Source organism: Thunnus thynnus, chromosome 19 (genome assembly GCF_963924715.1).
Source record: "Thunnus thynnus chromosome 19, fThuThy2.1, whole genome shotgun sequence".
NCBI classification, from domain to species: domain Eukaryota; kingdom Metazoa; phylum Chordata; class Actinopteri; order Scombriformes; family Scombridae; genus Thunnus; species Thunnus thynnus.
Window position 1 is genome coordinate 14,586,284 of NC_089535.1, and position 24,209 is coordinate 14,610,492.

At 39.9% G+C, this 24,209-nt stretch overlaps 1 protein-coding gene across 5 annotated transcripts in view; it reads left to right on the forward strand.

Annotated features, from left to right (window-relative positions):
* Positions 1–24,209, forward strand: part of LOC137170365 (mediator of RNA polymerase II transcription subunit 13-like) — an 81,091-nt gene that overhangs the window by 25,612 nt on the left and 31,270 nt on the right. For all 5 annotated transcript variants that reach the window (XM_067573679.1, XM_067573681.1, XM_067573680.1 and 2 more), the window contains exon 3: positions 22,797–22,881. In XM_067573679.1, the coding sequence (XP_067429780.1) occupies positions 22,797–22,881 (85 nt within the window). The remainder of the gene's footprint in view (positions 1–22,796; positions 22,882–24,209) is intronic.

Below are 24,209 nucleotides of genomic sequence, written 5' to 3' on the forward strand. Positions count from 1 at the left end.
GTCCGGTGTAAATAAGGTTTTAGTCACAGCTGGCTACACAGTCAGTAGCCACATCACACCGACCAAAGACAGGCACATTAAGACTAAATGATAGCCCACTTAGTCTTTAAAGTACAGATATAAATTATCTCTTTTGAAAACAAAACAGTAGGGTGTATACAAAGAGACATATGGCCAACTTTTAGGTTTGTTTATAATTTATAGTTGTTCTTCCCTAGACACGAATCGGATGACTCAGTGGTGACATTTTTACTACCGGATCACATAACATAGCACAAAGTCTAAAATGAGGAATTGATAAAATTACCAAGAAATCATGTAGCCACAATGTACGATGATAATTTCTTTGGAAAGTACCGAGACATTTTTAGCAAGATGTGCCAGTATATAATGTGTCATCTGGGATGCATGAAGGTGTCATATGGTGTTTGATGAGGGTTTTCATCAGCGGTTTTTAACATAAAACATTGATGGAAATGGAATGAATACATGTTCATCACATACACATTTAAACACGTTCTAGTATTACTTCAGGGAGACAAGACAGCGTCAGTGTTTTGTTACATCAAAAAGTAGATGAAACATAATGACGCAAGAGCACATTAAATCAGGGTGAAGATCAGTTTGAACTGTGAACTCAGTATTTTTCAGTGATAAAGATTAACCTCAGCCTCGATATGTCAGCTAGACTTCTAAATTATGTAAAAAAAAATGGAGTTTACATTGATGAAAATCACCTCTCTACCTTAGAGGACTTTTTAAATGAACAAATCTTGTAAAAAATAATAGCTGCTTTGATTTTCCCATGACCTACATTGTGGTAACCCATGAATACCGTATCTCTTTATTTGACATGTAATTTTAATCTATTTCATTGTGTACTCCATTATCAGTTTTTAGACAAATAATCAGCATTTGTAAAAATCACTGTTGGAAAAAGCTATAGGAAAAAAAACAACAATTTTCTTCATTACCTCCTAGCTTTTTTATTATTCTTTGTCTGTTTATTTCCAAATTATTGATGACAACCTGAAAGGCTGCAGAGTGATGCTCTATTCTTCTTCATTCTTCTTCACTGGGGTTCCCCTGGGTTCACTACTGGGCTTCCCCTTCTTCTCTTTCTAGACTCTAGTCTTCACGTCACGTAGCCTCTCCTCATGCTCTGACACCGGCAACGCTCTGCCTTTTACTTTCCATCCTCTGACAGCTGAGAATATGACACACGGGGACTGATAAAGTTTCTTCTCTGCCAAGACGCTCAACCTTGACAAGACTGTGCTGCTGTTTTTCTCCGGCAAGCCCCGTGCAAGACCTCCATATCAATACTGACAGCACTGCAGTGACTTAGAGAGCAAATTGCTTTGTTGGCCTCACATCACAGCAATAATCTGAATTCTACCATATCTCTATCTATCTGTCACCGCATTGCTGCCTTCTTTTTTATTCAAACTCATCTCAAGTCTGGATTATTGCGACATCTCTTCAGTCGTTGCATCTTCTCTGTGAAGCTGCACCCGACATTGCCCACAGTGTCCTTAAATCCTCCTGCCACATTGCTCCTACATGACTGTACGTACTGACTTTAAAAACAAAACTCTATACTTTGAGGTTTTGACCTAGACTCCTGTGTTCTGGTACAATTGTCCAATTATTTATCCCTGTCCCTGCAGTGGCCTTGCTGTCTCCTGTCTTCCCCGTAGAGGAATGACTTTCCCACCTGAGTTAGATTGAGCAGGAGTCATTACCTCTCCTCTATTGCAACTTCAAAACCTATATCTGAATTATATCTCAGCTTCTATTCATATTTGCTTACAAAATAGTCATGTTTTATTAAACTTCTCACCTTACCTATTATTGCTTTATCCAGTCTTTTGTTCAGGGTGTCTGGAGATCCTGAAATAGTGTAAAATTTCATGTATTATTAAATTTGTAGGCCTATTCAATCTCAAAGGAAGTGAACTATGCTGTACAATCGAGTTAAAAAAGGATTCTTTTTCTCCGTGAGCTGTTTTTTTCAGTGAGTTATATTTTGTGATAGTTGTATATTCTTTCAGTTTTATGCATGTTTTTTTTATTTCTTTCCTATTCTAATAGTACAAAAAGGTCTCAATTTCAAGAAAAACATTCCTAAAATTTGCACAAATAAGGACTCAGTAATAGCTAATACATGTGCTGTGCAGGCACTGAACCCTGCTGTCTTTACAGTGGGCTGGTGATTTATGAATTTCAAATGATTCTGCTGTTGCACCCATCGCAAATTACTCTGAATAAAAGCATCAGCTAGATCACAAAAAAAATGGAAATGTCATTTTTGTTTTGTCAGCCCACAAATATGCTTCATTCACAGCGACACAATGAGACAAGAGCACTACAATAGGATTGATTATGGATTTGCCGAAGAGTATGTGGGTGTAGCGTTATCTAGTTAGGAGAATACTAAAGGCTGATGACTTTGATAACACCATAGGCGGTGCTCCTGTGTGCCACCAAAACAGCATGTGGTCAAGGTGAATGCAGGAGCAGGAGGAAGAGGTAGAGGCCCATTCTCTTTACACTGCTTAGCAGATGTTGGCAAATTTATCTATGATGTATGATTAGAATAATTTCATCCGAGGTTGCTAAAATATTTATCTTGTGTGTCTTGTAAATGTTTTTAATCTAAAATATTTATGTCGCTCTTGTTGTAAGGCTCCAATCGGGAATTCATAGACGACATATCTATATGTCTTTTTTTTTTTACCAAGAGTGAGCCTTCAACAACTCTGAGTTTTCCTTTTTCTTTCTTGAAACTGTAGTAAAGCTGAGAGGAATACAAAGTAGGGGAAATCCAGCAGAAAAAGATTCTGACTGGAATCAATCCTAGCTGGGGGTGTATGTTGTTCCAGGGACGGGAGCCTTAAACACACTGTCTCAGAGAAATTATGAGCTTATTTAATTCCAAAATGGTCTTAAAAAAAACTACAAACTAAAAAGCACGGGGGTACAAGGCAGTGGGGAGATAATTTAATGCCATATCTTGAATGTAACAAATCACTCACCTTCAAAGCAATTTTTGTCGTTATCTGAGTAGGAAATGTCTTTTAACATCATTCAGTTTGTCACCACTGTTACTTGTAAAAGTGAAAGCAAAGAGGGATAGGACTGAATTAAAAACCTGGGTCATGCATATCCATTATCAGCTCAATGGTTAGCTGGTGCAACAAAGATATGTGACCAACAAGTGGATTAGAGCAGCAATGCTTATGAGAAAATAATCAGAGATAATGGAATTAACAGAACAGAGAAGGCTGAATTGGACATGACTTCAGGCACTGAGTTTAAACAAGGAGGGAAAAAAAAAATCTCTGCCAAATATGTAGGGGAGAGTCTCAGTCATCAGTCTGTCTGTCTGTCTTTTGTGTTAGAAAGCTGCAGCTGGGTGCTGTGCCCTTCAGAAACAGAGCTGGTTGCCATATTTTGTGGAGCTGGAGGGGTTGTTGAGTGTGTATGTACTCACCATGACAGGTTTCTATGTGGCTCAACTGTGACTGTTACCATTCCTTGTGTGTGTCCGTAATTGGCCAAGAGTGTGTGTGTGTGTGTGTGTGTGTGTGTGTGTGTGTGTGTGTGGGCTGGCAGAGGTCGCAAGGTAATTGTCCTGTGAAAAAATGGTTGCCAAATGTGTGTGTGTGTGTGTGTGTGTGTGTGTAGCAGAGCACAGGAGGGAGGGCTAACCTCTGCCTCCATCTGTCCACGTCTGGCTGTGACCTCATAATCTGGCCTGTGGAGACAAACCCTCTTCACCACTTGCCACCTGCTACAGAAATACAGGTTAGATTGAGGTTATTGTTGCTATGGAAGATGCTCAGTTATTAATGTGTCGTACATAATTCCCTGTTTATTTTAGGGATCTACGTGACTCTTGCTGGGTGCAAATAAGTGTAGTTTACATTTGTATTTTACACTTGGAGCCTGTAGTGCAAGAGCAGAATGAATATGTTATGCCTACACTAGAAAAGTGAAACATTTGTGCTTGTTGCTCGTCTGCATTACAAAAAAAATCAAATTGCAAATTACAAAAAGCAAATTGAAACTGCAGAAGATTATTTTTTTACAGCCCTCAGTTGGAACTACACTAGTTATGATACATTGATTCATTCAAGTAGGGTAGTGTTTTACACAGTTACATCTTCTTCAAATGAAACATTAAAAAGTCAGTCTCATTCAAGAAATTGTTAGATAATTCAGGAAATACGCTTACTGAAGTGTAAAAATAACAATTTGTGATTTTAGGGGGGTAATGTGTTGGACTATTTCTTGGCTGTATGCAGAAGTCTCCGCTGGTTGTCACTGTGATGATAATATGAAGTAATAGTCAGCATAAACCCCCTGTAAAACCAGAAATAATTGTTTTTTTCCACTTCGGTTTCTGCATTGAACAAACAAGATATATAACATGTTAATTTAATACATTTTACAGGTGGTAGTAGGTGGATTTTGTTATCTTTGGACAGAGCCAGGCTAGCTGTTTCCCCCTGTTTCCAGTCTATATGCTAAGTTAAGCTAACCGACTGCTTGCGGTAGCTTCATATGTTGTGTACAGACATGAGAGTGCTATCAGTCTTCTCATCTAACTCTCAGCGAGAAAGCGAGCAACACATTTGCCAAAATGTCAAACTATTCTCTTAAAGTGACATTTTTTATATGTTTATTTTTCTGGGGCTGATTTGCTGAGCAGATGTGCAGTCTAGACGGTAACAACCTCCCCATACATGACAGATATTTACACCTATCCACTTAATAGCACCATGATATCCGTGAATCAGTGACAGATTAAGTGTTTTGCTAAAGTGCGTCTCAACAGCAGTTGTTAAGTGAATAGAGACCGGTGTCCATTTCACCTCTCTGATTATCGCAGCCAGGACTCAAAGTGGTGATCCTAAAGTGCTGACACTTTAGGATCACCACTTTGAGCCACTTTCATGTTCATGTTGTCCTGTGAAGCTGTAACCAACTGAGCATTTTGATGATGACAGTGAGCATCTGAATATACAGTAACTGCCACCACTTGATGTGAAACCTTACCAATAAGGTTACAGACTATTGGGTCCATCACATTATTTAAAACTTTAAGATCCCCTTTCACCTCGGCTCTCCTCCCATTTCCCATTGTTACTGATTCCATCATAATGATAGCAGACATTGGCCATTTAACACCTAAACAAGAGAAAGGAGTTAGATTGTCACAGGCGAGGTTACAAGTGCTTTACAACATTGCTTTCCTTCCTCAGCACCGTTCCAGTTTAATAAAACACGTTGAGCAAATCCTCCCAGGATGCATGTTGAATGCAGTGGGAGAGAACAGGTACCAGTGTGCAGACAGGAAAATGTGTTTCTGACCTGATAATGTGGGTGAAAGTGGTTATTTCTTTCCCCCACACCGATTTCATTAGAAAGCCTTTAGAGGTTATGACTTGTAGTCCATAAATCGGTGAGAAGGAATTGGATGAAAGGCGTTAAAGATTAACAAGACAAGGGCCACACGGGTCAATTAGGGTAAAATAAAACAGGCAGGAAGTGAATAAAAGGGAGTCAATGAAAGTGAGAGACGCCTCTAGTGAATGTGGAAAGGTATTTTTCAAAGAGAAATATTCATTGTTAAGATCAGCAACCTGCTACCAACATTTTTTGTCGAGTACAAAGCACATATTCATCTTCGCTGTCATTTTCCATAGACGCAATACTATGATTGTGCTGTGTGTTTCACTAAAAGGCACCCATTTACCGATAAAAGTGAAAAGACAAAGATGCAGGTTTTCACCTTTTTTGAATCCGCTGAGCCTTGATGATACTTTTTAAAAAAGTTTCTTTAAAAAAGAAAGGTTAGAAGAACTCTGATCTTAAGATAAAAAAAAATATAATACTGAAACTGACTCCCAAACCTCTTTTCTGTGTCAACAAGTTTTACTTGGCATTCATTCTTTCCTCTGACGCTCGCCTCTTCCAGCCCTCTCTCCATCCTCTCCCTCCCCCTCCTCCTGCCTGCTACTCCTCCTCTTTTCAGGCTTTGTTGAGCGTTATTTTTTCTCTCCTCCCTTGTTTTTGGGGTTGCTCTCTGTGATGTTAGGGTGGCGAATGTCTGCTAGCACGCTTGGTTCCTTGGCAAATAAAAGGTGGGGGTGTACGGTTGCCAATCAAGGCCTACTCCTTCTCTTTATTCCTCGAGGGGTTTGTCTTAGGAATAGCTCTCAGAGGCAAAACTCAAACAGAGGGAATGAATAATTAGCCTCACAATTTTTTGCTTGAATCGGGAACTAGGTCGCCGGCTGACACATGTCTCAATAGGGAACAACCTCACTGAAAGAGGGAGACCTACAGAGGTTATAAGAGCCCCCTGAAGGAATGCTGCTTCACCTACTGAGAGGGACACACAGAGCCATAGAGGCAGAGAGAAGACACAAGCGTTTGACTTTTTTTTTTTTTTTTTTTTCTGTCTGGCTTTGGCTGGTGAAAAAGTGAGTCACATGTGGAAAGCGGCAATTCCATGATAGCAGAAAAAAAAAAAGAAAAAGAAAACATTAGCTAGAGAAAGAGGGGAGGATGGGCGGGAAGAGTGGGAAGACGAGGGAGGGGAAGATACATGTAGTGAGAGAGAGGGAGAGAAAAGGGAGGGGAGAGCGTGTGTGTGTGTGTGTGTGTGTGTGTGTGTGTGTGTGTGTGTGACGGGAATTCATGCTTCAAAAAGAAGAAAAGAAGTGGTTTGTTTGGAGGGAGAGAGAACATCTGCGATTTCTCTTTGGGCAGTTAGATATGCAGTTGGTGTGGTTCCTTATTTGCCGTCCTGCCAAGAAAAACAACATATACTTATTTCGAAAATTGGTCATTTCACACCTCCTGTTCACTTGTTTCTCATCTCACATCTGTGAGAAAAGATCAGTCTGTTCTTCAGCTATGACTGCTTCTAACTGCCGTTACAGATCTTATAGTCTTCTTGCAAAATTCATGGTGAAAGAGGAAAAAAACTGGGGCAAAACTTTTTCCTCTGACTTCGCCTGGATAGACGGGGGCACATACACATGAAGGGAGGAGGGGAAATGAACTAGGAAACAAGGAATGAAGGCGGCAGGTTGAGAACCGAGGAAAAAATTGCCTCAGTCATGTTTACTTGTCTGTAAATTTGCGGGGAAGGACTGAGGATCTCTAATTTCCTTCCCTCCTCTTCTTCTTCTCTCCACCCCCTGTGGGTTGTCAGGGCGTGGCCTGTGACCTCCTGACCCTGTGCTCTGTATGTGTGTGTTCGTGTGTGTGTGTGTGAGAGAGAGAGAGAGAGAGATGAGATGTAAGGGTGAAGTTTCCCAGCTGCACGGAGAGGAGAAGGGGGTGGGGGTGGACGTTTTCCCTTCGCAAAGCTTTCAGTTTCGAAAGAAAAGCCACAAACTGAAAGAATAAGAGCTTTGTGAGTCTTAGAGAGAAAGAGATGGAGAGACTGAAAGAAGAACAGAGAGAGAGAGAGAGACAGAGAGAGTAGGAGCGTTAAAGACGTTGTGAGGATATTTGAGAGTTAAGGGAATCTGTGTGTGGAAGTGTGGAAGAGTGCAAAAGTGGGAACCAGGGTTGAGGGGTGGAGCAAACTGTGATGTGGATGGAGGAGGGAAGTTCGAGGAAGGGAGGGGAAATGAGAGCAAGATTATGACATTTCTACTTTTCAAGAAGATCAACAATCTAGTGCAAATATAGATTACAGGTTTTATAGGAAACCCTCAAAACAAACAGACTCTGTTTGTGTATTTTTGCAGCTACTTACAAAGGCTGCTGTGTTTTTAGAAGTGATGTGTTTCACGCTGAAGTTAGAAAGGAAACATGTCTCTCAGTCTTGAGCTGTAATGGTCTGTTACAGTATGTGGCGTGATTTGGAAGCACTATAAACAGAATGTGCCGCTTACAAAGAATCAATGAACTCTGTCTTTGATATGTTTGCATGCATGGGAGATTAATGTTTGAGATAGACATCAAAAGTCATGGGCTGATGTTAATGTTGCCTCAGGTTGAGTCTTTAGCTCCCACACTACACTTCATGTCCCATTTCAGTTCCAAGTAAAAGCACATTTTGTTCATTTATCTTTTGCCCGCAGTAACTTATATATGCAAAAAAAAAAAAAAAAAAGTATATGAGAGTGAGGAGTGCAGAGTGTTTCAGACACTCTTCTGTGATCACAGTGAGATAATGTGAGAGAAATTATATGACTTAAAGTGTAAATATGAGCATACAAATATTGTATTTGGTTTGTAAAATGTATGTCAACTGTATGTCATAGTGTGATACTATACAGCATTAGTTTAAATTAAAGTGCATGACAAAAAACAGAATATTTTGACCTAAAAAAAATATATTTTTCTTTAAATAAGAATAGAGCTCCTCTAAATCTTATTTCAATCTGACTTTAAGATGAGGTTTCACAACAAAAAAGCTAAATATACATATATTTTTAAATAAATGAAGGGTGATTAAATGTGATGAATACTGCTGTTGTTATCTTCTATCCTCCTTCTTGAAGACGAGCCAGCTGCCTTTGATATCTGTTTGTGAGGCCTCTCAGCCTGCATCAAGTGACTACAACGGCCAAATTGATTTTTTCCCCTGGCGTTTTTATCACCAGCAGAAAATGCTGATTTTGTTGCAGTAACCACACTATCAGTGTTTCCACAATAGCCAGCTATTCTCATATAGGGACTACAGCTGTTTGTTAAAACAATTAGCAATTATGAAAATTTCATTTTTGGGTACTGGAAGCCTGCATATGTAAACTCTTATCTATCATCTATCAGGAATGTGTTCAGTATGTCACAGTCTTCAGTATCTTAAAGGGAAACTTTGCTGATTTTGAACCAGCATTGTATCATTACATTGTGGGTAGTATATGCAAATGAACAATGTTTAATTTCCCTCCATGTTGCCTGCATCCAGAGATCCGGCAAAAGTCTATATTTCCTCATTTTCAGTAGTGGTGCCGTCAAGGACTGTCAAATGTGGGTCTCTACAAAACACTCCCATCTACCATGTTACGCCATTGATAGGGAAAAGCAGACACTAAAATATCATACCACTAAATACTTTAAAATATCAGCATATTTGGAAAAAAACTAGTTTCATGATACAAGGCTGAATATTGCGCTGTGGAATCAGTAACAACAGTGTGGAGGAGGGAGCTGCCGCCACCAGAGCTACGTTACAGCTGCCAAAAGACAGCCCGGGTAGTACAATCCAGGATCTGGCTCCTTGTCCTTAAAAACAGTGTTTGGTTGCGGTTTTTCACCCCTTCATCCACAATTGTTTCCCAAAACAAGCCAAAATGGAGACACAGTGGTATGATATAGCGAGACTCAATGAGAAAAAACATTATGTAAATGAAAATAAGCCTCAGTAAAGAGATATAACGCTGCTCAGTCTTTGCTAAACCGCCGCTGTGCCAGCCATAAACATAACGTCTGTAGAGTCAGTCTGATTGGACGGGACGTGAGCAATGCATTCTGGTTGTTGTAGGTGTGGGGAATCTACAGTCTTTTTCTTACTTTTCTCTTGTCATAGGGAACCGATTTCAAAAACAGTTGCACATATCTACTACATAGGTGACCTAGTTAAAAGAAATCATCATATTCATAGCGGTGAATTTTTTCTTTAAAGCACTAATGGATCTCACTTTAACGCATGAAGTCAGAATAGAGATACATTAAAAATAATCTTGCAGTCATTCGGTTTATTCAGTGAAGTTGTCCTTTTTTAGCTTTCGGTAATTTTAAGTTTCTGACAGCACTGCCCGGTGACGCCATTGACATAAATGCCCACACCCTTTTTATAACCAGCTGTTCTTCAATTTATGGTAAGTATCTGTAATTTTGCCATAAAAACTGAGATAATGAGACACTGTGGAGCCAAAAAAGCAGAAATGATCATTTAGGAAACATTTCCATCCTACATATAAATTTCACCAACAAAATCATATTATGGTTAAGTGAGAAATGAAAAATATACAATTGATCAAGACATTAAATTCATCATATACTGGTGAATATAGATACATTTTTGCTGATTGGCTGTTTTTTTTTTTTAATTGCCACTAACTATTGATCTCTGCAATCCTATGAGAGACTTCACTGAAAAATGTGTCATCAGATCATAAGTGCTTTAATGACCAGACTGGGGACTGGCATAGACATTGTAGGCACTCCCATGAATGAACTGCAGCTTGGCCTGCCTGGGAAGAGAGGAGAGCTCTCCATCTCCCGCTCATCCTTGAGAGAAAGAGAGAGAGCTTTGCTTTCAGTCTCTCTCTCTCTCCTCTCCCCTCTAGTGGCAGTTAGGAAGCCCTGTGGAGTCCCGCTAAGCCTCTCAATGGCTGCCCTGCCTCCCACCTCGAGGCCCATTCACTTCTAATGAGGTGCTCAAGTGTCTGTGGCTTAACATGAGGGTCAACACCACAGAAATGGGCCCTTTTACACTACTAGCAAGTGATTAATGATATCATGCTCTTATGTTTTAATCTGTTAGTGTTTTATTTGAATATGCATCGGCTAAAACGCTTGTCAGACTCTATTTTATGTGCAGCAGACAAAGTGAATATTAATTGTCTGTCTCTGTAGCTTGCTTACATGGATAAACAGAATATTTAAACATATTTAATCACCAGGTCACAGTGCTGTAATTTGCTAGATACTCAGCTTCTGCGTGTCCCAGCACTAGCAGCTACTTGACACTCGACACAATATTTTGACAGCTGCGCGTACATGCTGAATGAATGGGCTTCAAAGGAAGCGTCACTTCACTCTACCTGAACACCACTCAAAGTATCAAGGTCCTGGACAGACCTCATTTGAGATGGCGTTGCAGATAACAAAAAAACAGTTTTTGCTGCAGTCACCCACTTCACAAACACTTCCCCTGGAACAACGAGTCCAACACATTTTTTGATAGTTTGTCAATAACCTCTCCCCTCCAACGCGGTGCTGTTTAGTTACACTGCCAGTGAAAATATTGTGAGCACAAAGAGATCGGTCCACCTTCCTGTAATTACATGGAGAGCTTCCCAGTATGAACAGGCACAGGCAGAGTTCAGTGTTAAGTCGATGTCGTGGTTGGTTAGATAGAGAAGCAACAATTTATAAAAGGTAAAAGCGAGAGGAAGAGAGGAGGAGCTGTGGGTTTTCTAGAGAGGTGAAGGTTTCAGGTCTATTTCCTTTTGATGTTATTTAACATTTTCAAGCAGCTTTTTTAATTAGTGCCTTTGGCTTTTTGCCATTTCTCTCCCCCTGTTTGACTCATTCGACTCATTAAAAAAAAAGTGAAATTCTATCTTTAATTCTTAGTTGACTCTAGTTATAAATGGACCGGAGACACATGGAAGATACAGTGACGGCAGACCACCACTGGAATTACTCAGAAACATCTGGTTACATAAATAGCAAACTGTAAATAGAAGTCGTCTTCACCACTCTCCGCTATGTAAACTGTAATAAACAGTTGCTGTTACTTCCTGTGTATTTCTGACAAACAGGATTAATGCTGAGAGGAAACAGTTTACAGAGGCGTTGAAAAGAATTCAGGATGAGATTGTACTTCAGCTGTTTATTCGTGCTGCAGTTTGGAAGCCATAAAAGTGAAACTGTGAAGAGAGTGCACATTATTATAATCTTACTGGTTAAAGGTTACACAGTCAGCGAATAGACCTGTAATAACTGAGACAGAGGCATTTTAAAACAACAAATACAGAGTTCTTAGAGAAAGTCTTTTTTTTATGCAAAGGATAAGGACATAAAAATAGAAAAAACAAACACAGTGTAGTAATTTTAATTTATTTTTACCACTCAGGGTCTATTAATTACAAATGTAAGGTCACAAAGCTGTAGAGAATATTTCTTTTGTTGCTGAGTTTAGTTTCTTCCTTACTCTTTTTGCATTGTTTTTTTCTTCTTCTTCTAACTTTTAATTCTGTGCTGAAATCAAAAATTCCAGTTGTGACTGTACACCACCGCCAGAGACAAGATGTATTTTCGCGACAATGTGTGGAAAACAGTTCAGACACTGGCGTCCCATTCATTTATTTATTACCCAGCGACTTATGGGAAAACACTTGGCACTTAGCACTTAGCATGCATCCCAAACATAAAAAGATTTGTGTGTGGTGTTGCTTTGCGTGTGTGTGTGTGTGTGTGTGTGTGTGTGTATGTGTGCTGCGTTGAATGAGCTAAGTGACTGTCATATTACGCAGGGGTGTGGGATAATTCTATTGGCTTTTCTCTGCACAGTTGGCTCCATTTTGATTGTCAGGGTTGGTGAGAGGCCAGCGTACAACACACACACACACACACACAAACACACAAACACACTCCTCTTTTACTTTCAGCATCACACACAACCCACTCCTTACCTTACCTTCACTGTCATGTCTTTCCTGTCATCTTCCTTTTTCATGCAGACCTATTTTTTTTACTTTGTTGTCTATTTTCTTCTCTATTTTTCTGTCTGTTTTCCTTTTCTATCACACCAACTATCCCCTCTGATCCCTCTACACCACCGCTCCACCACACGTCCCACATATTTACTCTCACACCAACACATGCATTTTATAGCAGGTTATATTAGAGAGTAATCTCATTTGTGTTCTTGTTGTTCGCATATTAGCCCCAGCTAGATCCTCTCCAGTCACTCTAATTACACCATTGACTGCATTAATACAGTAAATATCCTGTGAATTATACATTACACTGTCAACATGCTGTTACAGTAATGACAGGAATCACGCGCAGTATCACTGGACTTACTGGTGAGATGCTTAATAAATTAAGGAGCTTATGTGTCATATTTGTTTACTAGATTAAATATATATGAATCTACTTTGCTATGGAAATAAACAGAAAACCAGCTAATGTGAAATAAGATTTTTAATCTCTGAAAAGTGAAGCACCACAAATTGGATTTGAACATCGGACTAATGTTATGTGCTGCCTGTCTTGTTGACTCAAATGAGAATAGTTGAACTGTTGGTGTTTTAGCATAATGGTGCAGTGTTGTGCATTTTTTTCAATTATTTATTGTCCTCTCATGCCCGTGATGATTGCCTCCCTCTTGATTGTGTAAAACATGCAGCATTGTCTGTGAAATAGATCCCTGTTTGCACATGAAGAAGCTGACTCCTCTGAGAGTTACACCTCTATCTTTCTTTCTGTCGCTTTGTGTATACTTTCCCTTTTATTTCCTGTTAATTTTGCTTTTGCTTTACACAGGCGGACACATGTACAGTCTTGCTCACACTTTGTTTTATTTACTTCTCTCTTTCCTCTACCTCCTCTCATTAGTATGCCTTATGTACGCTTGCAGAGGTGCTTTATGCTTCTAGGATTCACACCAGGTCACCACTAGCAGCAGTGTGATAAGCTGTGTAGCAATAATAGCAGAACCCCTGTGAATAAATCCCAATCATTGTTAACTTAAAGTTGTCACACGATATATTCTGTGCACATTGTTACGTCTGCAAATTCAAATATGCTCTGCAAACCTCAGCTGCATGCACAGCGAGATGTAAACCAGTTTTCTACATGTGCTCACAAAGCTCCTGCTTGTGTGCTTTATTCTTTTTTTCTTTTTAAAGTCAAATTCCCCCATCATCAGAGCCAACAGTAGAAAACAAAGTGCTGTGAATTCGGTGTGCAGAGAGGTAACGAGGGGAAGTTGTGTAAAGGAATACTGTATTGAGAACTGCTGTGTTGACATGGCCTGGGTCGGTGCCAGCCACCCGTTCTTACCCTCCACTTTGACCTCAACGGAGGAGAGGTGGGGCTTTCCTGGCTGCAACTTGACTCCGCTGTTCCAAGTGGCGCTGTCAGGGGAAAGAGACAACCAAAAACTTTTAGTTAGATTATAGAATGCTCACATGGACAATCACACGTGTCACTGAACACTTATACTGTAGCTGCTTTTGTGCGCTTGTGTTTATAAAAATACACACACTCGTGGCACGACGCTCACATCCTGGTCCCTTCTCTTGCCTCTCTGCCTGACTCACCCCCACAACTATGCAAGCAACTTCAGCTCAGTCACCTAATTGATTCCAGATTTCCCCCTCATCCCTTCACTCTCTCTCTCAACCTCCTCCTCCTCCTCCTCCTCCTCCTCCTCGCTGTCACTGCTGCCTCTTGTTCTGTACATTCTAGGCTTTCTGGGTTTCAATACCTGCCATGTGTGCATGCAACCTGGTTGCAATTACATATATGTACTCATGAATGTGTATATGTAAACATGTTTTGTGTCTGTTTGTGTGCACAGTATGTCAGTGACAGTATATGGGTTCTTTTTCTAAAAGTGTCTCAGCTTTCTTCCTCAGCAGTGTCATTAGATGAGATTACTTGATAAGAAAGCCCGTTAGAGCTCACATGCAGGACTAACTGATAAGGAGATATTTAAGACTTTAACCAGAAGTTGTAAAGATAACCTGTTACGGGACAGAAGAAAGGCAGTTTACATAATTGTACTTCCAGTTTAAAGGCTGTAAAAAAAACTGTTATCTGTTTAATTCGAAAGCCCGCAGGGTTTCCTGTTAAAGTGGTGGTGTTAGTGTGCTTAGAGACATGGCAGACACTCTGTTGTGCTGTGTTGACAGGTGTCGCTGAAAAGTTTAGGAAATGGTGTCACTAGAGCGTGAGAATGTGTGGGTGACTGTCACATGGACAGGGGTGGAGGATGCAGGGTGCAGGGTGTTTGCTGTTAAATGATCTGAAGAGTGAACAGCAATGAGGTGGAAAAAGTCTGAAGAAAATATGGCCCTGTCTTTGTTTTGTTGTAAAATGAAATGCTACAGTGTGAATATGGCTGTATAAGTAAAGACTCTATACTTCAGATAACAGATAATTCAAGCACTGTAGAGTGTTGACCAGCCTTTTATGTCAGAAATTGTAGTTAGAGACACTATTAAAATAAACCCAAAATATTTACATACAATATGCAGTAAAACTTTACACCATTTCACATGCATTTAACATTAGTGGATATCATTTAGTGTCTATACATTTACAGTTAAGGGCTGTTTTTAGATTTTCTGCCATCAATTTACAATGAAAAAAGTAAAGTCTTTCTGTTCAAAATAGGGCCAATGCCAGTGATATACATTCATACAACATGAATGTATTTTTACATGGTCATGTTAGTAAAAAAAAACTTCTTTTAAGAAATAAAATCAAATACTTTACAATCTTACAAACAGCATATTACATAATAAATTCTTGATATTGAGAACAGTTTTACTCCTGTGTGTCTAAAACATACAGTAAAGCTAGCGGAGATTCTGAATAAGCGTATACAGTACACCAGTATGCACAATGTAAACTGTGTGGTCGATGGTTAATGGGTTGTACAAATGTACAGTATTTACACACCACTGGATAAAAGGCACAGTCAGATGCCATGTCCTTATGCTACTGGTGTCAGATGCTCCTTCATGTTTAATTGACCTCGCCTGATCCTGTAATGTGCTCTTGTGTGTAGAGAAATCTTTCACATCAGCCAGCTTGATGTTCATGTGACTGAAAACAAGAAAAAACTAGGAGTTACAACAGACCACCTGAGCCCGTTGAACCACAATGATACACAAATTTTCTTCCTACCTAAAGTCCCTCCCTTTACTTGGACAACTACACCCTAACTAGTAATTAGGTCAGTTACTAGCTAGTAATAAAGTCGTTAATTTTTCATAACACAGCCATGGCTGCTGTTTCAAACTGACGCTAAGGAGATTTTTTGATCGTTCAAGAATTAGCGAGGCTAATGGATGGAGACTCTGCTAGGTTTCGTTGAAATGTATGTCTGATGACAAACACACACAATCATTATCTGCACACAATCTGAAGCATTCATGATCAGCCACAGAAGCAATTATTGAGTAATAGAGCCTTGCATCACCTCCAGAAGAACAAAAAAAGTTCAGTTTTATTTTTTATGTTTTTCAGTGCAAGTGGGTGACAGCGCAAAGATAGATCTTTGTGTATGACAATGTAAATGTATCACAATATTTAGTGAGATATTTATTGTGATAAGACTTCATCAGTGTGAAGCATCTCCATTAAATGTTAGTCAATGAGGACAGGCTACCCTACACACTGCTGGTGGTGCTGGAGTAGAGCAAGAAAGTGGATCTAAAAGAGAGAACACCAGAATAGCAATCATCTTAAAGAGAGTATCCAACGATCACTTGGCTCATGGAAAGTTGACATAAAGATAATAATGGTGATGTAAGAATTTATGAATGAAACAAAGTATGAGATGCTCCTCACTGATCGTTCACCAAAGTGTCATTTTTTTCGGACCAAAAAAAAAGACTCATAAACTGATGAGCTTAAAAGTTTGTGATCTACAAAGTTCAGGAACAACAAATGATGCAATATGTTAATGTTTGCGTGCCACTCCTAAAACTACAACTATGGCCAAATAACCTAAATTGGACACAGATTTGTCCAGTGCAAATAGAGGTAAAGCTCTAGAATAATAATTCTCATAACATCCTGATTTCTAGCTAAACTTCCTGCAGTTGAAAAGGTGTTTTGCTCCTTTTCTTAACGAGTTATACATTTTCTGTTTTGTATTGAGGGTCGTGAAGCTCAGCTGGCCTACAATAGTTGCATTAACTCTGTCTCCGTGCCAGCACAATGACTCTGCCCTGCTAGCTCTATATACTGTAGGTAAAGGCATTAAGTAATCCCCTCTGGGCTTCTTCTGTCTCCCTGCACACTCTACTTTTTTGTTATTCTGATGTCCAAACTGCCTCATATCACATAAATACCTGTCCTGGGTGGGGATTTCTCCTTTAAGAAATGCTACTGAGGTCAAGAGAACGAGAAAACACAGTGTAGAGAGTGAACCCCTGCTTCAAAATACCACCAGCTGGTGTCTGAATGCCCCCAATCAATAAATTAATCAAAAACCAGAATTGAATCATTCTTTAAGGTTTGAGGAGTAACATTTACTGAACTGCAACATAAAATCAAAATAATATATCTGCAGGGCTGTTGATCAATATCAGTGACTCAACGACTACTTTTCTTTGTGCTGATTCAAAACTTGCTCTCTGGCCTGTTTAGTGTTTTGAAAAAGTCAACTTTTATGGCCTTATAAATTGTTTGGGTGACATCTTTAGACCTCATACAGCACCTCAGGGTGTTCAAAAACCACTTACACTCATGTCAGTGTTAGGTAGTATCATATAAATGTAGTGTGAGCGTTACATGACACGTCTACAGTTTCTCCCACAGCACTTAACATTACATCAACACCTGGTTGTGTGTGTTGTCAAGTGTTAAAATGCAAACAAACACACACACACAACACAATTATTCAATATTTTCTTTTATTGTCTTTCTATATAATCACACATTAGCAAAATGATCATGGATCATTTAAATGTTACCTTTTACAAAAATGTGTCACATATAATGTTGAAAATTATAGAATTCGAATTTAGTGAAACACTGAAAACTTCACAGGAAACAGTATGAATTTAACTTTTTATCTGATTTATTTAAAAACTTGAAGTAAATATTTGAACAGCTTCATAAGATCAAGTCACAAATCATACATTTGTCTCAGGGGGCTTTACAGTCTGTACAGCAATACAACATCTTCTATCTTTAGACCCTTGATTCAGATAAGGAAAATCCCTTCAGAAAAATGGAAGAAACCTCAGGAAGAGCAACAGGAAGAATCCCTCTTCTAGGTCGGACAAACGCGCAACAGATGGCCGCCCACCAAGAGCCGGGGTCTGCTTGAGGTTTCTACCCGTTAAAGGGGAGTTTTTCCTTACCGCTGTCGCCAAGTGCTTGCTCATGGGGGAATTGTTGGGTCTCTGTATATTAAAGAGTACGGTCTTGACCTGCTCTATGTGAAAAGTGCCTTGAGATGACTTCTGTTGTGATATGGCGCTATATAAATAAAAATTGATTGATTGATTGATTGAACAGATGTTGTGTTTAAAGAAAAGACCAGATAACAGAAATACAGCATGAAAAAGACAGGATGACAGAATTATATATGAATTGATAACATAATGAAGAATCTGATCCGTAGAATGTTGAGCAAATTCCAGGTGCCGCCAAACAGATAGGACCTGAAACAGATAGGTAGGATATTATTTTCGCCCACTTCCACATACTCACAGACAAAAACACAAACACACATACACATACTCTTTCCTTTCATGCCCGTGTGTATCTTTGTTTCACTCTATATCCACCTGCAGCCTCTCTCTCTTAATAGTAAAAGCACATAAGCAAAGGCATTTGGCTATGCACACGCACCGCATGCACTACATACCCACACACATAGTACACGCATTAATGCATGCATGCACACACACACACACACACACAGCAAACAGAGATCAACCTCTGTTCAGACATTCAGCAGGGCAGCTAATTAGTAAAGTGGCAGTGGGGTTTGTGTGAAATCACACAAACACACACACACACACACAAACGCTCATTGCCTGCACACTGCAGAGACACCACTGGACGCCAAGACTCCTGGTGCTATTGATCCAAGACAAATGAACCAATGAGAGAGAGAGAGAGAGGGAGGGAGACAGAAAGAGAGAGGAGGCAGGAAATGTGTGGAGAGGGGTCATCGTGTGCGAGACTGAATGTTGTCACACCTCAACTCCCGCCTCTCTCCCCTTCTTAGATCAATACCATCTTTGTGTTTGTTAGCACAGTACTGTGGTGGTGAGTTGTCACCCCCCCTAGTGGTGTGAGACTAGAGAGAGAGGAGAGAGAGAGAGAGGGGAGATGATGTGGGGAAAATGAGAGAGAGAGAGAGAGAGAGAGAGCAACACAGGGAAAGAGATGGATAGTGAGTGAGAGAGGGGGACGCACAAAGGGATGGAAAGATAGGGTTAGATACAGATGATGAGATGGAGAGAAAGAGAGGTGGGAATACAGTGGTAGTGGCGACCCAGTTCCATCACTGCTTGTTTGTGTTTGGGTTGGTGCGGCAGTTAAGAGAATCGTGGCACGGAGATGGGGGGAGGAAGGTTATGTGAAACAAACATGCATTTATATGAAGGTTAGCTCACTGTACACACTCACAGACAGTACTCACACATTGGGAGCTTGCATGTGCACAAAGGCACTCTGGGAATCAGTATTCACATGCACTGCAAGTACGAACATGAACACACATGCACACGTTAATAATGATTCTGACAATTTTGATTCCTGATGTTCCTCTTACGCTGAGATGTTTGTAGTTCTGAAGCAAGCATTCATGCACACACATACACACTGTGACCTGTGTCTGTGACTGTTTTTGGTTCCATATAGAGTCATGAAGTTTGGAGTGAAACCAGTAAACTACAGCAATGTATTTTTAGGCATCTTAGCAACAAGAGATGGTAATGTTTGTCAGTCAGTCTACTACTTTGGTCCAGAATGAAATATCTCAACAACTATTGGATGGATTGCTATGAAATATCATACAGATATTTATGTTCTCCAGATAAAGACATTCAGCTTGTGTTGACTCCATGAAGTTAACATTTGTGGTTCTGAGTGAGGTGTCTCAACTTTAATGTCATGTCCCCCTCAGGATGAATTGCACCGAACTTTGGTTGTTCCCTTTAACTTCTCATCCAGCACCATTATCAAGTCAAAATGTATCCAGTACTTTGGTTTATGACCAAATACCTGCAAAACTAACTAACTACATTCTCAACCACAGCTGTACTTTTTGGTTATTCCTAATTAGGAAATATGAGCATAAATGAAGAAATCACTCCCTACTTACTATATAGTCCTACCCACCACCATTTTATTTGAGTGTCTGAAATCGTGAGTGAATTTATCCATTATAAAAAATGGTAACAATCCCACAATGCAGTGCACCGCATTTTATTGCAAAAATGCAAAAATGCAAAAATTACCGATGATTTTACAGCTGACATCAATGATGCAAACTGATGATAATTATCAATTTGCAGCTCACTATTGAGTAAACAATTTATCGTCTATTATACAGGGATCAGTAAATGAGTGAAAGAGGGAGTGATTGTCATTGTGAGCATTTTAGCATGCTAACATTAACATTTAACTCAAAGCAATGCTTTGCTTATGTACAGCCTCACAGAGCTGCTAGCATGGCTGTAGACTTTTAGTCTTGTTATAAATATTCACCAATTTTTTGTGTTTATTTTCACTATTAAAGCAACTGGTGAAAAGCTGACTAATAAAATTAATAACAAAAAAATGTAATTTGTAGCACAGACTGTTGCTTAACAATTATTGTTCATCAAATTGTTTCTTTTTTTAGTCACTTAGTTCGGCACATTATCAGCTAGTCATTATCACCCATTTTCTCCCATTTTTTTTCCTTCACTTTCTATCACTGGAAACAAACATGATTTTTTGCTCAATGTGGGACTTAAAATCTGTGTGAAAATATATTTTTTAAATGCATCTGCTTCTTTTTCTAAAAATCTTTCTATTTATCACTGAAAATCAATAAAAACCCAAAACTGATGAGCCTTCAGTTTAATCTAATTGAGACTGTGGTCGATTACATCCAGTCCCTTTAGAATCTTTTAGGCATGATGCAGTTAGCTCCCTGTAGCTCAGGCTGTGATGAATGATGGATCATGATGCTTTAAAGCCCTATTGCACTTTGCTGTGCATTTAGAGTCTACTGCACGCTTTTCCCTTGGGCCATCTGTGTTCCTCCTCTGATTAACAGGCAGTAAAACTCAAAACATGGCAGTTACTGACTGACTGTTGCTGAAATGACAGTTTCATGGTGTTTTCTCCAAGTATATGCCTCAAACATCCCTATGGGACACCACTACTTTAATGCCTCAGATCATCATGTTATTTCACACTTCATTCTCTATATGTATAAGGTTTGTATGGGGTCGTGTGCGCGTGCTTGAGTGGATATTTGACCTTGTTTGCTTGCAAGAGTGATTTGTCACACCTTGTGTTGATATGGTGCATTGAGCTGGCTCTTTGACAACTAGAATACAAACAGGAGTGTCTGATGTGGTTTGCATGTTTTCCAGGCACCCAAGTTTGTTTGGCTACCACTGTTGGGATTTGTCAAACACATTGTACCTGCTGTCTTATGAGCTACAAAATCACATGCTGGAATTAGCGGAGCAAATGTGGAAAAGTTCCTTTAAGTCTTTTCTCTGGTGGGGTGTGTGGTTCAGTTCTTGAATGTTAGTGGAATGTGAGGTTGAGGAGTCAGTGACACAGTTTTGGAGTAAATAGAGGTCAGGAGCCTGCTGTGGAGTTGGTCAGGAGCAGATGGTTGTGGAGGATTGGCAGGGCGGAGGGGGAAAAAGTTGAGGGATTTTTAAGAGAGGGAGTACGAGAAGAAGATATTGAGACAGTGAGAGCTAATGAGCTGGATTTTCTGGAGACTTGGCATTCTGCTCATGGTGCTCGCTCTATCTCTCTCCTCTGTAGAAGAGCTGGCTGGAGCTAGCTTCCTGTCTGAGCCCTGAAGCAGGAGTAAATGAGGGGTGGGTGGGGGTGGAGGAAGGAGGAGGGGGAGGAGGAGGAGGAGGAGGAGGTAGAGGGGGGGTGTTGGAAGCAATAGAACAGAGGAAGGAGGAGAAGGAGGAGGGTGAGGGGCGGGAGGGACCAGTGTTGAAATTGAATGCCAGGGCGCCATGTTCTCACCGCCAGCGTTTCCATGGTTACAGGGTAATTCTGGCGAGTAAGGAAATTTCATTCACTCTGGTATGAAGAAGAAGAAGAGAAAAAAAAACAGGAGGGAAATATCAACAAAGCAACAGAGAAGGGGAAAGGAATACACAACATCAATAAAAAGAAAAAAAAACAGGGAAGAGGTAGAGGAGAAGGAGGAGAAAGAGAAAACCTCAACCGGGGTTTATGCCACCCATCCCCCAGGCGATCTGCTTCTGTCTTTCATTCCTTTTTTCTTGTGTATTTCTGTGATGCTTGGTTTGTTTGCCACCACCCTATAAGCAAACACAACACCCACCCACAATCCTCCAGTTCTTCCAGCAGCCCTGCAGGTATATGGCAAAGAACAAAGAGAAACACTGTTAACTGGCCGCTGTGTGTGTGTCTGTGCATGTGTGTCTGTGCATGTGTGTGTGTGTGTGTGTGTGTTCCTTTTTGGGAGGAGGGAAATGTGAGCATGTGTCGGGGTAGGGTCGGGGGGTTAAAGAAATCAAGAGAATTGTTCACAACACATTTGGCACGCATGTGAACTGGCTGCTGACATGTCAGAGACTCAGGCAAAGTGACGCTCATTCGACCAAAATTGTCTTCATTGCCTAAAAATTTCACTGGAAAAATAAGGGCTGAACTGAAACTCCGTATGCGTGTACAAACCTGAGCACGCAAGCATGTGTGTCAACCTCCACAGATACAGGCACACTCTCGCTCTCTAGCTAAATGAGCTTGACAACTGCATGGGGTTTGACTGGGCTGTCGCTGCAGCCAACCTGACAGCTGCACAGCCAAGCACCCTCTGTGCATGCACACAAACACACACATATACACACACACACACATATGCACACGCACGACTTCACAGTAAGTGCAATTTCTAATATGATGTGCAGGTTTCCTCGTCTCTGCACATGCAGCATGTTTTGACAGCTATAAACATGCAACACTGAATCATGTGTTGTTTATTATCCTCAAGCTGGTGTGTGCAGATGTTTCTCTGTCCCTGAAAATATCATCACTGGTTATATTAATGAGATGGTAAGATATTGAGATTTATAATTTAATGATTGTTTTTTTTCCCTTTCTTTCAGTGGCTGAGGAGGGGCTTTGGGAGTGCGGGCTGTCCTACGAGTGCCGGACTCTCCTGTTCAAGGCCGTACACAACCTGTTGGAAAGGTAAAATCATTACCCAGAAGCCTTCATTACCTGCAGAGCGATGGCTGCAAACAGGAAGTGAATGACATTCTTAGAACAGGAAAACATGTTACATAACAGGAGAAGTTACATGGATTGTATTACATGTTCTACAAAGTATATAACTTCAGCTTTTGTGCAATATGTTCTACTTCAGTGCAAAAAAAACATGAAATGCATTTCCTGGGGAAAATGCATGTGAATACTGACAGCTGAAATAAATTGCAAAGCATTGCTGAAAATGCAGAAACCTGAAATGAATCTTGCTTGAAAAAGCTGAAAGCTGAAATGCATTGCACTGCACTGCTGAAAAACCCCGAAGCTGAAATGTAAAACTGGCAGCATTGGAAGCTGAACTGCATTTTTGTTCATTTTGGTGCAGCAGCATTTTTTTTTTTTAAATCTTGTAGCGCCACCTACAGGTGAAATTGTATCAAATGCTACAGACTTGTTCAGCATCCTCATCTGTACAACTTTGCTGAATTTGGTTACCATGGAATATTACATTTAAGAGATATGGCAGTTAATAAGTAGCATTGTGTTGTTTCACTGATGGCCACAAGGTGGGGCTATTGGTACCATGCCTCAGTATGTCGTGAACACATTCATGGGGAACTTGTGTACTAAGTTTCATTTTATTAAAGACAACAGAATTGTATAAATATGTTATAATATTATAGTAGCGCCCCTTTAGGTAGAATTGTATCAAATGCTACACACTTGTGCAGTGTGGCTGTACGTACAACATTCACAAATTTGGTTGCAGTCCAATGTAGCATTGAAGAGTTATGTCCCATTAAGGGCATCAGGCCACACCTTCAAAAGTTTGGTAACCAATTACAGACAAACGATAAGTTATTTTGTTGTTGGTGTTGATAAGTGATGTTTTGCCACACCTCACGGTTCATGAGTTATTAGCCGAAACGTAAAACACATAATAACTGACCACATGGTGGCGCTATAGGTACCATGTTGTAATATGTTAAGCATTTCTACATGGAGCAGCTGTCCATGAAGTATAAATACTTCAGCACTTTCTGTTTTTGAGATATCAACTTTCAAACATTCCTCCCATAGACTTTCCATTATACATTTTGATATTTTTTAAAAATATATACAAAATGACTGGAATATGCAAGAATGAATAAAAGTCATAGCATAAATGTCTTTAAAGAGCTGAACATTTTGATATTTCAACAGTTTCTGTTGCTGAAAGTATGCAGAAGTATTTAGTGATTGAAAAACATATGGAAGAAAGAGAATAAATGAAGATTTGAATGCTTCAGCGTTCACACTAATTAACTTTCTAA